We start from the raw sequence: 18,202 nt of genomic DNA on the forward strand, positions 1-18,202 counted from the left end.
GATACCGATGACACAGATCTCAAACTTTCAGAACTAAGAGAGCCATTTCAAGCTTCGTGCCCACATCCATCAGGCTCATGAATGGCTGATCCATTTGTTCATTTATTTTTAACACCACTCTTTTAACCTTTCATAACAATTGTCATGCTTTTAATACAGCCACTTGTATGTGTGTGTGTTCTTTTGTTTGTTTGTTTTGTTGTGCTGAGCTGTATGCACACTGATGCTTTTTTTACACAACTGAAGTTCCTAACAGATAAATAAAGATATTTGAAATTGGGTCTTGCAGACTGCAGACAGATACTATTGGTCCAACTGGCAAACGAGACCTTGTGCTGAGCTCAGCTCGGCCGAGTGCAGATACGCTCTTGTGCAGAGCTACACATAGACAATGAATGGGCTTGACAGCAGCGCGTAGCCCCCACCGCGTCCTGTCTGAAAGTCCCTTTAGTCTTTTAGTTTTGTGTTCAAAATATGTCTAAAAGAAAAGGCGAGAGTAATTTGAGAAACAACAGATCAGTTTCAAACACTGACATTATAATGTACATCAGGTCGGATACAATGAGCTGTAGTTATTTTTTAAATAACGCCACAGCCCCCGCAACCAACCCACCCAACCCAGCCCCAACAGCCCCCACAACTGCCACAGGCGCAATAGCCAATCCAGCCCCCACCGCCACCGCAGCCCCCACCGCCACCCCAGCCCCAACAGCCCCCAAGACCGCAAGTCCACGACCAACCTTTGCGAGCACTGAAAGGCTCTTCTCTGCCTCTCTTCTAGCCTTCTCTTCCTGTTCTTCCTCCAGTGCTTTCATTTTCTCTTTTAGTTCTTTTTCCATCTCTTCCTTCGCTTCTTTTAATTCTTTCTCATGTTTTTCTTTTATTTCCCTCTCCAGTTCCTCCTTCAATTTGCACTTTTGCTCTTCTTTCTCTTTCTGGATTCGCTGTTTCTCCTTCTTAGTGTCTTCCTCTGCTTCCTTTAGTTCTTTCTCATGTTTTTCTTTTATTTTCCTCTTTAGTTCCTCCTCTTTGCACTTTTGCTTTTCAGTCTCTTTCAGGATTCGCTGTTTCTCCTTCTCCGCGTCTTCCTTTGCTTCCTTTATCCTTTGCTCAAATTTTTCCACTATTTTCCTCATTAGTTCCTTCCTCTCTTTCCTCATTTCCTCTTCTTTCTCTTTCAGGATTCTCTGTTTCTCCTCTTCAATCACCCTCTCTGCCTCCTGAAACATCTCAGTGGTGTAATGGTTTCCTGTGTTCTTTTCTGTTATTTTTCTGATCTTGTTGAGGAGCTCTCTGGTCTGAGAACTATCAGACAGCTTGTTATCAAAGACGTGGTACTGGTCGTTACATTTGGCCACAAGCTTCTGCAGGTCTTTGCTTTCCTTCAAGAACTCCTCGATAGTCCCACTGAGCTGGTCACCATGGGTAAAGAGAACCATGCTGTATTTGTCTGCTGACTTTCCAAAGATTTTCTGAATCTTCTCCACCGTCTTCTTTTCTTCTTCTGTGATTCGGCCCAGTCTGATGATAATAAGAAAGATATGTGGTCCAGGAGAAGCATAAGCCATACACTGGGAGATATTTTTACGTGTCGTCTCTTCATCAGTATTGGTGTCAAACAGACCTGGAGTGTCGATGACAGAAACCTTCTGTCTATCCAGCTCACCATACGACTTAGCGCAGTCTGTGGTCACAGATTCAGGGGAGAAAACAGATTCAAAGCAGTTGTGTCCCAGGATGGTGTTTCCTGTTGCACTCTTCCCAGCTCCGGTCTTCCCCACCATCACGATCCGGATCTCTTCATTGTTGTACATGGTTGGTTCTGATTTGATGGGAAAGAAAAGAAAGAACAACTTTGATTATCCAAACCTGATCTTATACAATTATCCCGTTATTTTTGTTTTGTTTTTTTGAACAACCAGATTTTAGATTCATGAAAAACTCATCTGATAACTTTAATCCTGTTGGATTAACTTTGAACAAACGGGCCCAGAGGATATTGTCTAGCTAGCTCTAAATGATTATTTTATTATTTCTACTGAAAATTAGTTAACACTTTTTGTTTAACTTTACAAACTTTACAAACTAACTCAACAGAGCAGCAACACACAGGATCTTCTAAATGTTTCAGGGTCACACTTTAAACCTAAAAAAAGGAAATGTTCCAAATTAAAATGCAAAGAAAGCTACTAGGGGTTTGTAGCATCGGTAACACTTTAAATTAAGGTCACAATAATCACCATTAGCCAGTTGCTTATTAGCATGTTCATTAGTAGCATAGGGGAGAGTGGGGTAAATTGTGCTAATTTTTACTTAAAGTGCCTTTAAAGCAAGGGGATTACAGTAATGCCTCCAACTAAAATATGTACATATAGTTTAAGATGCTGTGCATCCCTGGGAACAATCACTTTGGATATTAAATAAACTGTTTGAGAAATATAGCTGGTTTTGTGGCACAACTTGCCCCCAGTGCGGGGTAAGTTGTGCCATTAGAGAGAATACACTGGGGTAAATTGTGCCTTTGATAATTTAAGTAAAACAGATCATTTTAATCTCACAAACGATAATGCTATAAAAAAGCAAGACAAATTCAATACAAAATTACTTATTTAACGTTTATTTAAAGTTTTAACAACATCAGACATACTCATAGTATGAACACATACTCAGAACAAAATACAAATTCCAAAATGAGCACCTAAGCATCTGCAAATCATCTGCATCTGAATCTCTTCACAGATTCAGCCTACTACTGAACATCCCACTTGACAATGCTGCAGGGGAATGTGAACTTATGCTCCCTTCTGGCTGTACCACCAAGTTTCTGTGGTGTGGATAGTTTCTTGAGCATATCACCCCTAGGGATGACTACTTCATCATTCTCTCTAAATGTGAAGATGGGCTTTCCATCAACAGACCTCTTACAACTTTCCTTCAGAAACTTTGCACTGATCTCGTCACCTCCAACATTCTCTACCAATCCAACATAGTTATAGGATTTTGATTTCTTACCTGCAAACTTCACAATGACAAAGTCACCAGCAGACAGATCCTTGTCACCATCATCATCATCACTCTGGATATCTGAACTCTCAAAATCAGTGGCATCGCTAAATGGAATCGGAAAGTCACTCTCTTCTGAGCTACTGGAGAGCACTTTCTTCTTGGGTTTGGTTGGTTTTCACCCTTTCAGAGCCCCCTTCTTATTTCCACTCCTTTTCTTCTTTTCAGCCCCATCCTTTTCTCTGCCGTGTGTCTTCTCCAGGCCATCTTCTGCCTCATCATCGGTGGTGGAGCTTTCTTCCGAGCTACTGTACACAACCGTTTCCTTCTTGGTTTTGGTTTGATTTGCAGCTTTCAGAGCCCTTTTCTTCTCTCTTTCATTCTTTTCTTTTCCTGTTCAGCCTTTTTATCTTCTTTTTCTTTGTGAGCCTTCTCCAACTCCATCTTCTCAGGTGTGTCGGTCACGATTCTTGTTTTCACTTTCTTTCTTACAATTCTGTTCTTTCTTTCTGTGGCTTTTGGCAAGGGAACAATGACTTCTGGAAACACATAACCCAAGTGAGCAGAAGAACCAGATTTGTCACTTGATGAATGCTCGGGATTTGGCAGAGTGGCAGGTGGCTCTCCTGGGTCTGGACCTGCTTCAAGGAAAGGAAAGGAACTTTTATTGTCATTGAACACAGGGAACAACAAGATTGCGTGGTCAGATGGAGGGTAAGCCTGAGCCACGCCACTATGCGCACCGCCACTATTGGCCTACCAGACTTTTTTTTAAATACCTGTGACATGTGTTGGCTCATGCGATGGTCCAGGCAGGTGAGCAGCTGCACTGGTGGAGGGCTCTTCTCCAGGCAGGTCAGCAGTGGCACTGGGTTCATCTTCTGGATTTGCCCTGTCTGTCACCATTGATGGTGCATAGTCTTCTTCCGGGAAGATGTCCCTGTTGAAAGGGTATATGCCCGTTGCTCTGAAACCTGAGGTTATGTTTGTTGGTGACATTGCAGAGAGGAACGCTTGCTTCACAAGTTCCGGGACCTCGTAGATCGATACGGTTCGCCCAGGATGTGATCACATCTACCCATCCATCGCTCGGTTATAGTAGGTTTTGAGTGGTCCATAGACAGTTTTGTCTAATGGTTGCAAGCGGTGTGAGGTGTGAGGTGTGAGGTGGCAGGGTGAGCATAATGACCCCATTCTCTTTAGCAATTGTCACTGACTTGAGTGAGATGTGAGACTCATGGTTGTCCAGAATGAGCAGGACTGGGTGATCGGTGGAGCAGTTGGTGTGGCGGATGACGTGCTCCAGGAAGATGAGGAAGGCATCTTCATCCATCCAGACTTTGTACAATGACCAATGGAACCTGCTGGTGATGCGTTCATAAGGCTGTCCTTGAAAAAGAACATGGGTGGGACTGCATTTCCAGTGGCGTTTATTGCACAGGCCACAGTGACAAGCTCTCCTCTTTCAGCAGATGTTACTGAACCCACTTGTTTCTTCCCTTTCTCTCTGACAACCTGCTTGGGTGTCTACACTGTCATCACACCAGTTTCATCCATGTTGTACATCATGTGTGGAGGGAAGCTGTACCTGAAATGAGATAAAAGGTAGTGCTGATGATCAGAGAAGTTTAAAGCAGTTTTAACATACTTGGCATGATGGATTTTGGTCTAAAATTAAGAATGTCAGAATACAATGAAAGTAAGAATACAATGTACAATAACAATAAAATACAATAAAGTAATATATAGTAAATAATCATAAGTTAAGTTGTGCCACTTGCACAAATTAACCCAACCATTATTTTGAAAAAATGTATCCCCCAGCTGCTTTGAGCTAGCATCATGCTAACTGTATAGACTCATGGTGTAGCTTACTAAAGCACTTAAACATGTGTGAACTGTTTTCAAAGTTGTATATAATTGTTCAAACACAGCAATCAAAAAACCTTGATCATAGAAATTTTACTTTGGAGGGCAAAAACATTTTTTGGGAACTTATATGTGCTTACCTCTCAAGCCATGTGTCTCCCTTCTTTGCAGGATGAGTGAAATGGATGCCTCTTCAAAAATATGTGGTCACATGACCAACTTCTTCTATGGTTTTCTAGATAACAGGGGTGGCACTACTTGCCCCTTGGCACAAGTTACCCCACTCTCCCCTACTGGCTGTCGTCATTGAGAGCTTTATAGTCGAGCCCGATCAATAAATCTGTCAGCCGATCGGTACTAATTTTATCTCTGATATGCTGATATAACTAGGTTTATTCAATTTAAGTTCATTATTTATTTTTATATTGTTTTTTAATAATTGTTTATTTCCATAAATGCTTTTGTTCAACTGTAAAAAAAAGAAAACTTGTCTTCATTATAAATCTTTATGACAAGTGTTTTATAACCGCTCAATGCAATAATGTGTGCATATCTATTTCTATCCATAAAGATTGAAGATACATATAAGAAAGATATCGACATAATAATAATAATAATAATAATGCATTTTATTTATAAGCGCTTTTAAAAACTCAAAGACACTTGGTTAAAACATAAAGAATAGCACAGAAGGACAGACTAACGGACATTGCAGCATTACACACAAATCATAAAGATAACAACAATAAAGATAACAACATAAAGGTAAACAACAGAAAACAGAAAATACATCACAATCATACATTAAAAGCTTGTTTAAAGAGGTGAGTTTTGATAAGTGATTTAAAAGTAGGAGGGTCGGTGCAGTGTTGAATGTGTGTGGGGAGTGAGTTCCAGAGGGAGGGGGCAGCTATGGAGAAGGCTCTGTCCCCCCAGGTTCGGTGCTTGGTTCTAAGAGGGGGAGATAGGAGGTTGGCTTTTGAAGAACGGAGGCTGCGTGCAGGAGTGTGAGGGTGAAGGAGAGCCGTGAGGTAGGAGGGGGCCTGGTGGTTAAGGGCTTTATGTGTGAGGAGAAGGATTTTGAATTGGATACGGTAAGGGACAGGGAGCCAGTGGAGATTTTGCAGGACAGGGGTGATGTGTTCGCGTATTCGGGTGTGGGTAAGGAGGCGTGCAGCAGAGTTTTGGATGTATTGAAGTTTATTAAGGACTTTGGATGATGTGCCGTAATGGATGCTGTTGCAATAGTCGAGTCTGGATGTGATGAATGCATGGATTAGTGTTTCAGCGGCAGAAAATGAGAGTAATGGACGGAGGCGGGCTATATTTTTGAGGTGAAAGAAGGCGGTTCTTGTGAGCTGGGTGACGTGGTGATCAAAGGAGAGCTGGCTGTCAAAGATGACTCCAAGATTGCGGATATGAGGGGAGGGGGAGAGAGTGGAGTTGTCTATTGTGAAGGAGAAGTTGTGAATGGAAGTGGTGAGGGATTTAGGGCCGATAATTATTATGTCCGATTTTGCGTAGTTAAGAGAGAGGACATTGGTGTGCATCCATGTTTTTATTTCATTGAGGCAGTTCATTAGGGTAGAGCAGGTTTCAGTGGTGATTGAATTGGTGGAGATGTAGAGCTGGATGTCATCAGCATAACAGTGGAAATGGAGACCATGCTGGCAGATAATGTTACCAAGGGGGAGCAAGTATATGATGAACAGGAGGGGACCAAGCACAGAACCCTGGGGGACGCCTTGGGACAAAGGAGCTATGGAGGAGGAGCAGTTATTGATGTTGATAAACTGTCTGTCGGTGAGGTAGGATTTTAACCAGGAAAGAGCAGTGCCAATGATGTTGAGTGAGTGCTCTAAGCGGGATAAAAGAATACTGTGGCTGATGGTGTCAAAGGCTGCAGTGAGATCAAGGAGGATGAGGATGTTGAGGAGGCCAGAGTCTGAGGAGAGGAGGAGGTCGTTGGTGACTTTGAGGAAAGCTGTTTCTGTGCTGTGCTGGGAACGGAAGCCGGACTGGAATGGGTCAAATAGGTTATTGGAGGAGAGGTGGCATTTGATCTGGGAGGCGACAACACGTTCCAGTATTTTTGAGAGGAAGGAGAGGTTGGAGATGGGGCGGAAGTTGCAAATGCTGTCCGTATTGAGTCCAGGTTTCTTGAGGATAGGGGTGACGGCTGCCAGTTTGAGAGTTTTGGGTACTGAACCAGAGCAGAGGGAGGAGTTGATGATTGAGGTTATGAGTGGCGCGATGGCTGGGAGACAGTTTTTGACGAGACTGGATGGGATGGGGTCGAGAGTACTGGTGGAGGACTTCATGCTAGAGGTGATGATGGATAGTTCATTTGGGAAAACGGGAGAACTGAGACAGAGGTTGGGTGATGAGGCGAGGGGATGCGGGTAGGGGTGAAGAGGGGACAGTGAGAGTGTTGAAGCTGCTGTAAATGGTGTCAATTTTTGATTGAAAGAATTAAAGAAAAGCATTGCATTTATCAGCTGTGAAGGAGGGAGAGGTGTTGTCACTGGGTTTGAGGAGTTTGTTTATTGTAGAGAAGAGAGCCTTGGGGTTGGATGAGCCTGAGTGGATGAGGTGTGAGTAATAGGTGGACCGGGCTGCGCTGAGAGCTTCCATGTATTGTTTGAGGTAGTCAGAGTATGATTGGAAGTGAACTTTTAAACCGGTTTTCTTGTGGAGTCTTTCAAGCTGGCGTTTACGGGTTTTCATTTTATGGAGTTCGGGAGTGTACCAGGTTGCAGAGTGTGTGAATGAGACAGTTTTAGTTTTGATGGGACAGAAGGAGAGTGTGTTGTTATAGTAGGTGATGAGTTCAGAGGGGTTATTAAATTGGGGGGGAAGGGAGGAAGAGATTTTGCTGGAAATAGAGGCTGAGAGAGCTGAGGGGTCGACTGATTTTATGTTTCTGAAGGAGATCTTTCGTTTTTGTTTTGGAGTGGGAAGAGGGATGAGAATGTCCATGTTTATAGCCAGATGGTCGGAGATGTTGAAGTTGAGACTTGACAGTTGATGGATTGTGAGACCAGTGGAGCAGCCCAAGTCCAGAATGTGGCTGCGGCTGTGAGTGGGGAAGTTGACATGCTGTGTGAAGTTGAGGCAGTGAAGAAGGTCCAGGGATTCTTTGGCAGTTTTACATTGAGTGTTGTTGACATGGAAGTTAAAATCCCCAAGGAGCAGAACAGAAGTTGAGATGGAGCAGAGTTGGGTCAGAAAGTCATGAAAATCACTGAAAAAAGAAGGGTTTGGTTTGGGGGGGGGCGATAGATTACAGCAGTGACTAGGGGAGTGGGACCAAAGAGTTTGAAAGCAATGTGTCCAAATGAGTCAAATGCAGGGATGGGAATGGTGGTAGTTTTAATGTCCTTCCTGTAAACGGCTGCAACACCACCACCCCGTCCATCGGGGCGGGGTTTGTCCATGTATGTGTATCCTGTGGGTGTGGTTTGGTTTAGTGAGAAATAGTCCAAGGGTTTTTGCCAGGTTTCGGTGAGACATAGGAAGTCCAGGTTGGTGTCGGTTATGAAGTCATGGAGAATGAGGCTTTTATTGTTGAGGGAGTGAGTATTCAGCAAGTATTCCAGTTTCAGGTTATGATGTGGTGTTATACGGAGTGAAGGGTGAGGGAGTGGCTGACAGGGGATGGTTGACAAATTTGAAAAATTGACAGATTTAATGATTTTGTTTTTGTTTGGATGCCTTCTTGTAATGAGAGTTTCTATTGCAGATAATGTCAGTGAATGTGGGAACGAGGGATGAGGCCAGTGGGGGGAGCTGTTGATCACAGAGAGAGCTGGGAGGATGGAGGAGCAGACCTTTGGACGGTAGGGTGGGCTGGTGGGGGAAACAGTTGGGTGTGCTGGAACCATAGAGAAAGATTGGGAATCGGCTGTATTGATGTCGTCATTTAGTCAGTTGCATGGCGTGTACTGTACTGTGTGTTGGATGTTTGTAGTGAGGAGGTGTGAGCCGGCTTTGTTTGGGTGAAGTCCGTCAGCTTTAAAAAGAGAGTAGCGGTTCCAGAGCAGATTGAAATTGTCAATGAAGGCCACATCGTGAGCCCTGCAGGTGGACTGCAGCCAGTGGTGGAGGTAGAGGGTTCTGCTGAAACGAGCGGCGTTGGACAGAGGCGCAGTGGGTCTGGAGATGAAAATGGATTTACCAGTTTGTATTAAGAGCTTGAAAAGTTGGTTGAAGTGCTCTTTGGTCAGTTCAGACTGTTGTCGAGCGGTGTCGTTTGTGCCCACATTTATGATAAGGCGAGTGATGGTGGTGGGAAGAGAGGGCAAAGTCTTCCGGAGCCTTTCTAAAATGACGGGGACAGTAGCACCAGGGAGGCAGAGAGTGGTGGCATTGAAAAACCGTACATTCCTTATTATGGAGTCGCCGATTATCAGAGTGGTAGGTGAGAAAAGTGGACGAGGGGGTGAAGCCTGAGTGCCGACAGTGCAAACCCGTGCGTGTCTGGTGACGTCAGGGCAGAGTGGACTCACCGGCTGAGGAGGCGCGGTCAGGGCAGGCGAACGCTCCGGTGAAGGGGACCGTTCCAGCTGAGTGCGGGGGAGTCCACCAGAGCGTCTGTTTACAGCTTCCACCAGCAGCCTTCTGCTATGGGAGGAGAGCTTCCCCCATTGTTGGCTTTGTTGTCCTACGGAGACAGCAGCAGGAGCGGCAACAGGTGAAGATGACGCCGCAGAGGATGGAGAGGAGAGTGCCAGAACAGGTGGAGAAGAGGCAGAGGTAGCATCGTCTTTTACAGAGGATGTGGAAGGAGCCGTGATGTTCGGAGAAAATGAGGCAGCGGCAGTGACGGTTGCATCAGAGGCAGGCTTAGCAGACTCAGGTGTGCAGCTGACAGGATCGGTGGGGGCTCGGACAGACACCGAAGAGGTCCCATTAACCTCACCCGGATCATCGTCCTGCAGTGCCGAGTAATGATTTGTGAGGAGAAGCGGTGGGGGAGACCCAGATAGTCTCCCACTGCATTTTCCACTGCTCACCAAAACCTCGGCCCAGGACTCCCGAGGGTTTGGGGTCGAGCAGGAGGAGTGTCGGGGCCGTAAAGGATCCCACAGCAAGGTATCTGAGATATCGGAGTGCATAGCCGTGATCCTCTTAGACTGAGAGGCTGCCAAGTCGATGTAGCTGGAAAGCATCAGGTCCTTCTTCTGAAGCCCCTCTGAAAGCCTGCGGATATTCTCTTGAAGGTTGGTAACCTCTCCTCTAGTGCGTGAGAGTGTCAGGCAGCCTTCACAACAAACAATGTCCATGTTGTCGGGAGGGGAGATGTTAGCAGCCCTGCTAGCGAGTTGGATCCGATGCTAAAAACAATTAGCCGGTGCTAGCGGCCGTAGGCTACCGTTTGATTGTCACTAGTATGTTCAAAGTATAACTTGTGTCAAAAGAAGACAAAAAGAACGCCGATTTGTCCGCGGTGGTCGCTGGCAGGCAACAAGCGGCAGGCAACGAGCGGCAGGCAACGAGTGGAACTTGTGAAACTTCTGAAAGATATGATATATCGGAAATGTTTTCTCCCTAAAAACGATATCGGCATCTTCCCCAAAAATACATATCAGTCAGGCTCTACTTTTTAGTACCTTACTCTATATGACCATAACTCATAGCTACAAGGCCATTAACTAAGAGTTTGCCCTCAGTACCCTCCTAAATACTGCTGATTAAGAGAACGTTAAGAAGTTGAATCAGAATCACATTCACCTTTATTGGCCAGGTATGTTTACACACACAAGGAATTTAACTGGTGAACTTTGCTCTCTATGTACAAGTATAACATTAAATATCAACAATAAACACAATAAGCAAAGACTGTTCTGCCCTTTCTGCACGTTCCAATGTACAGGATTTGACAGCCAGATAACACTGAAACAAAAGTCCTCCAATAAAAACACAAAGCTTGTCTTTTCTTGATTTTACATGAGTTCCTTCCATTTTGTTTTGTTTTTGTAAAACTGCAATATTACAAAGAGAATAACAATATTTCAGTACAGATAACAAGTATACATTTACAAAGTATAAGCATTGCTATCTAAATTCAAGCAAGCACAGAAATGCATAAAAATGCTAATTCAACACAAAGCTACATGCTATCATAACCATGAGGAAAACAGTTAGCCACTACATTTAGCATTAGCTAAGAGCACATGAAAGACAAAAACAACTAAAAGTTTCTGACTTGAATTTTGTGTTCATATCTCAACATTTTTATAATGAACTGAACATAAAACTTACAGACAAATGGTCTCCAAGGCAGAAGCGTAACAGAAAACCATTCAGCAGCAACATGCATCCTCTGTCTCTCTCTGTCCTTCTTACTGCAGCATGTGACTTAATGAACTAACTACCCACAATGACCAATAGATGGCAGTATAAACCATGAACTAATGTCAAAATGTTTTTAATCTTTTAAATCTAACTTTTTATGACCACTTTTATTGACTAACATTTTTAACTTAATTCAAATTACTGACTTCAAAATAAAGGCAGCACAAAGACTAATATGTACGAGGCTAAATAAGAAACAGTTCAGTTGTGAGTAGTGCAAAAATGCTGAAGTGACATGATAATAAAAAATGCAGTTATGTGACAGATGGGTTCATTTACATGAGGTAGAGTTTTACAGTATTTACATGATAAGTGTGCGTAGATTGATAATTTAAATTAAATTATATATATGTATATGTACATTCACAGTGACAGGTCTGACACTCTGTGACTGTTTAGCATTCATCAGAGTCACAGCCTGGGGGAAGAATCTGTAACGCCTACCGGAGGGGAGGAGTTTGAAAAGTTTGTGTCCGGGGTGTGAGGAGTCTGCTACCTGCCCGTTTCCCAGCCCGGGACCGGATAAGTCCTGGATGGGGGGCAGGTCGACACCAATGATTTTTTCTGCAGTCCTGATTATCTGTTGCAGTCTGTATCTGTTCGGTTTGGTTGTAGATCCAAACCAGACAGTGATGGAGGTGCACAGAACAGACTGGATTATGGATGTGTAGAACATGATCAGCAGCTCCTGGGGCAGGTTGAACTTCCTGAGCTTGTACGTGAAATATGACCTCAATATACTTTTTCTCACTTCTACCTTATAAGGGCATACTAAGCAACGCATATCAAGATCAGAATTCCTGTTCAACAACTTCTTAACTTTCTCTCAATAAGCAGTAATTAGGAGGGTATTTGGAAAACCGCTGAAGTTACACCTACACACTAAATTCTGTTATAATTTAAAAGCCAAACATAATTTGTGCCAGTGTATGAGGTCTTGAAAACCCCAACAGATACAAGGTTTAAGCTACTTACTAATAAAGCAGCTTTCTGTGATTACTGGTGTTATGATCATTGTGATAACAGCTGGGTGGAGTGAGGGCTAGTGTACGGATTCACGGCTTCCTTTTATTTAAATACAGATATTTATTAAATGTGAATAATATTGGTATTTAACAATTAAATTTGACACTGACTCTGTGCTATTTGGTTATTGTTGACTGAGGGAACCCATCCAGGGTGGTGTCCCGTTGTTATTCATTCAGATTAATAGTTTTGGTAAGTAATATTAATACAAATTATTCATATTAATTTAATAGCGAAGTTGACTACATTAAAACCCAAACATAGTTTGTGCCCACGTATGAGGTCTTCAAAACGCCAACAGATACAAGGTGTATGTTACCTTATAAATTACATATACTGACTTACCTTTACTGACAGCCATATTTGGGTGTTGGAGAGAGTAGCTGGTGTGTTTCTAAGCTGAAGAAGAAAAGTTTTTAGTCTGTCAGTGGAAACACTTCCTTATACCTGCACGGAGCCTCATCCTGTTCACCCCTCCCAGCAGCATTTACAAGAAGTGACTACGTTTCGAGGAGGTGAAACCAAACTGCCTTAGCCCTCCCCTTATTGGACATGACAACATGATCTTATGTGAAGATAGACACAAACGTTTAATAAACAGATAGTAAAATATCATATGATATGTCCATGAATAGTCATGACAAGCCTTACTAATCACTCTAGGAGGGGGGGTTGTCAGTCAGACATGTAGTGGAAAAATACTGTGCTTACTTATGCTGTTTATTTGTGACCATACATAACCTCAGTCACACTGACTTCAGGGTTCCCACTCTTTTCCATAGATCCTTTTCCAGGACTTTTCCAGGACATTTTCAGCAATGATGAAGTTGGTATGACAGTCTGTGATCTTGTGACACCAACATGAAGTGTAGTCTTTAAAGGCTTTAGTGATTTTTCACACATAAATATAATAGAAATCAAGTATCTCCTCTGAAAATAACTGTGTGAGTCATGACTGTCTACAATGGGTGTAACACCCGAGTCCCACTGTCTGTGATGTTTTCAGAGTTTTCAGAGTCCTATCTTCAGTTTGTTTACATCGCCGGGACGGCCGGCTGACTCCTCCCCTCGTGTATAAAAGTTGTTTAATTGAGGGACTAGAGAAAATAAGAATAACATACTGTACTCACTGCTTAACTGTGTTTCTAGATCACGCTCCTAATGTTCCCAATCCATACACCATTCTCAGCCAGATCTCCTGCTAAATGGTTTTCCATTGTGGACCTAGTAGTCTAATGCTTTCTTCTCTATCCCCGTTCAGAAAGACTCCCAGTTTTGGTTTGCTTTCCAGTTCGGAGGAAAGCGTTTTGTGGACACGTTTGTGCCAAGGGCTGACCTGCAGCCCCACCCTCTTCTGTCAAGCACTGTCTCGCAGTCTTTCTTCTGTCACACTCTCCCCAGGTTCAGTCTTCCTGCAGTACGTCGATGACCTCCTCATCACAGCCCCAACAAAGGAGCAGTGTGAGACAGACACCATCCTCCTCCTGCACCATCTCATGGAGGAGGGCCATAAAGCATCCCTGTCTAAACTACAGTTTGTAAAACAGGAAGTGACCTTAGGTCATATCCTCACACCAAAGGGCCAATCTCTTTCTCCCTCCCGGGTTAAGGCTGTGGCTGATACACCTAAACCTATGACTAAAAAACAAGTTCTTTCTTTCCTAGGCATGTGTTCTTACTGCCAACATTTTATTCCTAACTTCTCCGAGACGGAGCAACCACTGAGAGACATCACACACAAAAGAGACCTGACAGATTCCAGCCCCGATCAGTGGACTGAGGAGGCAAACACTGCGTTTGAAAACCTTAAACTGTCCTTGCAGTCCACCTTGGGCATCCCAGATCCAGAAAAGCCATTTACACAATTTGTTGATGAGACTGTACTTAACCCTGCCACCCTTATGCCTCTACCTGGCCTTGCAGGACTCCAGCTCACCCGTACCCCAAGACCAGACCTGAAAGACGTTGTTGAAAGATCAGAAAGAGTTATGCAATTGTTGAATTTGTTTTAGTTTTTTTCTTTTATTATCACTTAATTCTTTCATCATTTAATACATAGGTCATAAAGTCATAACCTTTTTCTGCTTTCAACATTTCCTGTTAAACTTACACACACTCGTAGTGCCTACACTCCTGTGAGGTCAAGATAAGTGTGCCATACATTGAAGCAAAACCACATCAGAGCTCGTAGGCGTGTAGCGTTTCTGAGTATCTGCTCGGTTCACGGTCTTCGAGCTGAAACCACATATGAACTTGGTATTACCTATGTCATGAACTTGGCATGACCTGTGTATGCATCATGTTTCTGCGAACGTGCATTGTTGAGGTGTTACAGGATCTTGAAAAAAGAGAGACTTTTTGTCTATAAAAACGCTGTAGAAAATCTGATCGAGGTTCTTTTTTGCCTTGCAAAACGAATCCACGTCACTCTGACTTTTGAAATCCCATTTTGGGACTTAGTCTCTGAGCCAAGATCTTTTAAAACTTCAAGTGTCTACACTCACAGGTTTAGACTTTGGTCTTTGAGTTTTGTTTTCCTTTTCCATTTTTTATATTTTTCTTTTACTGTTTTGTATTTGCATTTGGAATATCATTTGAAATGTTTTTATACATTTTCGGAAACTTTTTGAAATCATTTTCTGACTGAAATCATTTACACCACAAAGACTGGAAGTTCCCCTTAAAGACCCTGTGAACCTCGGAAGGTAAGTAGTGAGCAGTCACACCACGGCACACTTGTCTTACTGATTTATATTACACACTTCATACACACCTAACATCCTAGTGAGGGGAGTTCACAGTTATTCCCTCTCTGGGGGGTAATCTAGAGTCCTATACCAGGGGTTATCCTTGAATCTAATTATTCTAGAAATGAATGTTAGGCAGATAATCCTGGAGCTGTGATTTTAACTTGTTCATCTGTCCTCCAAAGGGTGTTAGAGGAGTCATTTTACATAGCTCCTTCCACTAGGAAAGAGTAGACTAGCAGGTTGGTAGGGAGTGAGCTCTCATTTAGTTCAATAATTAGTTAACTAATGTGTGTTGAGCTTCCATTAGCTATAGTAAAGTTATTCACCCCTTTTTGCATGTTCAGGACATGCTACAACGTTCCTCTCACTAACCCTAACCTAAGTTTCTATGTTAACGGTTCTGGTTATAGGGATACCGTCCACTGCCCACGCCTGTTTCTCTGTAGTAGATGATGTTTCTGTTGTTTGTTCCTCTCCTCTGCCTTCTCATTACTCTGCACAGGCAGCAGAACTGGTGGCTCTGACTGAGGCATGCAAACTGGCTAAAGGCAAATCTGTCACCATTCTCGCTTGCTACGCCTTTGGCGTTGTGCGTGACTTTGGCGCACTCTGGAAACATCTCAAGTTCCTCAAATCTGACGGTAAACCCATCCTACACCACCACAAGGTAGCTGCCCTGTTGGAAGCCATTTTGTTACCTTCCAGCATTGCTGTTTGCAAATGTGCTGCTCACACCTCCTCCCGTGACCAAGTTTCTCTGGGTAATGCTCGTGCAGATGCAGCTGCAAAAGCTGCGGCTGCCACCACAAATTTCCTGTTTGCACTCTGCCTCAGCCGCTCCTTCCCCCACAGCGTCCCTGTCTGCTCTACTTCAATTTTCTCTGAATACTTGTAAAGCAAACTGCATCATCCAAATGTGCTTTAATGTGATTTTTTGCTTCTTCATTTTAATAAAATGTTGTAACAGAGTCTGTAGTTTTATTTGTGAACAAAGAGAGACGTGAGACTAGAATTCAGGTTGATCAAGAGGATTCATTGAAGTCAAGAAGTCAAAGTCAACTTTATTGTCAATTTCAAAATATACCAGACATACAGTGGAATTGAAATTGTGTTTGTCTCCGTCCCGCGGTGCAATACAACCAAAATAAGGTAAAATAAGATAAAATAAAATAAGGTAAAATAAGATAAACAATATTTACAGTAATAAATTCTAAATAGTGCAAAAGGTACAAAACAAAATGGTAAAAAAAATAAAATTTAAAGAAAAAGTAAACTTGAAATGTGCAATAAATGACAAGTTTCATAGCGCAAAGAAACAAAAAACTTTTTTTTAATGTGTTTTGTTTTTTAATCGTATATATTTACTTTATAAAGTTGAAATTCATACCATAACATATTTTAGACTCTTTAATGTCAGAAGTAGATATGATAATGGGGACAGTAAGGGGTTAATAAATGATCCTCTATAATGAATATAATCAGTCCTCCTCGTTTCATCATTACAGTTGTTGATATTTGACTGATCAGTCTATTATCACACTGAGCTGTTACTGCTAATACTACACATACTTTTACCATTATTACTGACACTGTAGCTTTAAATCTATTTTATTCATTGTTGTTGTTGTTGCTCTGTTTGTCTCTCTTCTTCTTCCTGAATCTCCCTCTATCACACTTTCCAGCTTGGACACAGTGTCATCAGACGGCTGTTCATCATGAGTCTGGATCTGCTCGAGGTTTCTTCCTCTTGAAGGGGACATATTATGAAAAATCCACTTGGGTAACCTGAGTGTCTACCGACCCACAAAACGTGAAATAAACCCATCCAGTCCTTTGATTGTGGTCTGCATAAGTCTTACAACACAGACAAAAATTCCCCGTTTCAAATTTGCTCTCCTTGTGACATCACAAGTTGGATTCAGGTAAAACAATACCCTCCCCTCATATCTCCACCCACACAGAGCGTTCTGAGAGAGCTGGTTTATACAGGGTCACAAACCTGCTCTGGGGCTTGATTCATGTTTTATTTTGACCAAAGCACAGCACAGATGGTGTCGTTAATGTTTAGAGAAATATCTTAGAATACGGTGAATGGAAAAGAAACTCTTGTATTTTCTTCAGGATCAGTGAAAGAATTCCTGGAGCTGCGTGTGAGACAAACCATAAAGGAGATGTGTCAGGAGACGTTGATGCTTTTGATGATCGTGACGACATATATGGATTTAATAAAATGTGCTTTGCCTCTGTGCACTTCCTGTCAGCACCTGTGTGTCCGATCGGACTTAAAGCCGTTCATTATCTCTTACTGACATTGTTTCCTCCTCTTGATGCTCGTTTGTGTTGTTCTTACTCCCTGATGTACGTCATTTCAACAAAAGTGTATTTCTACCAAAAGCATTTAGTTTCTTTTCTTTTCTTTTCTTTTTTAAATACAAAGTGTACTGGTTGTGTACTCACCATTGTGTTGTGATGAACCAGGTATAAAAACTCACTTTTGGCACCAGCAGCCGTTTATTCTGATAATAACAGAAGAAAGATGAGCACGCTCACACAGACACTTTGGTGGTTAACAGCTCTAACATTCACACAGGGACAGGATAATGCAGACAGGACAAACATTTAACGTGTATATAAAATGTAGGTCTCTGTCACAGCCACTTCTTTGGTAGTAAGCTTCAGTATTTACTTAAACAGAGAGCAGAAAATCAAGCTAACTGTTGGTGAAGTCAGCTACACCACGACAACAAATGATGAAGCTGAAACTCAGCTAGAAAAGCATAAAAACATGGAGAGTTGAAATAACTCAACTAAAACAAATCAATATCACCACAAAAGTCTTTGATAATTATTTTAAGAGGATCTCTGAAACATGGCACATTAATAAAACTTACTTTTACTCAGAAAAACGGACTTATTTCATCGTTTTTTAGCGGAGCTCTTAATAAGTCAACTCACCACGGAGAGTGTAACCTGGCAACAGGGCACGGGGCTCATCACGCATGTCTGCAGGGGCCCCAGCAGAGGGCGCTCATGGTACTCACAAGCTAAAAGCTCATGGTCACAAATACATTACTGATGGCACAATACATTAAGATACAACCAAACTAAATGATATGACGCAACATGTGCAGTGGGGGGTCCAGACTTCTTTGACCGGGGTGGCCCATGTGAGGGATCTTCGAGTGTGTCACGATTTG

General features: G+C 42.6%; 2 protein-coding genes and 1 long non-coding RNA gene across 3 annotated transcripts in view; 2 read left to right on the plus strand and 1 right to left on the minus strand.

Moving 5' to 3' along the window:
- The window catches only part of LOC110001212 (axoneme-associated protein mst101(2)-like), a 52,499-nt gene that overhangs the window by 14,310 nt on the left and 19,987 nt on the right, over positions 1-18,202 (plus strand). The window lies entirely within an intron of this gene.
- LOC136176964 (GTPase IMAP family member 7-like) lies at positions 573-12,728 on the minus strand. Its single transcript, XM_065953333.1, has 2 exons — positions 12,601-12,728; positions 573-1,822 (listed from the first exon to the last, which is right to left on the minus strand). Exons 1-2 carry the CDS (start codon positions 12,614-12,616, stop codon positions 573-575), a joined length of 1,266 nt encoding a protein of 421 aa, XP_065809405.1. The 5' UTR covers positions 12,617-12,728.
- Positions 14,981-17,505, plus strand: LOC136178983 (uncharacterized). Its single transcript, XR_010666302.1, has 2 exons — positions 14,981-15,646; positions 16,688-17,505. It is a non-coding gene; the product is annotated as an uncharacterized lncRNA (long non-coding RNA).

Source organism: Labrus bergylta, chromosome 4 (genome assembly GCF_963930695.1).
Source record: "Labrus bergylta chromosome 4, fLabBer1.1, whole genome shotgun sequence".
NCBI classification, from domain to species: domain Eukaryota; kingdom Metazoa; phylum Chordata; class Actinopteri; order Labriformes; family Labridae; genus Labrus; species Labrus bergylta.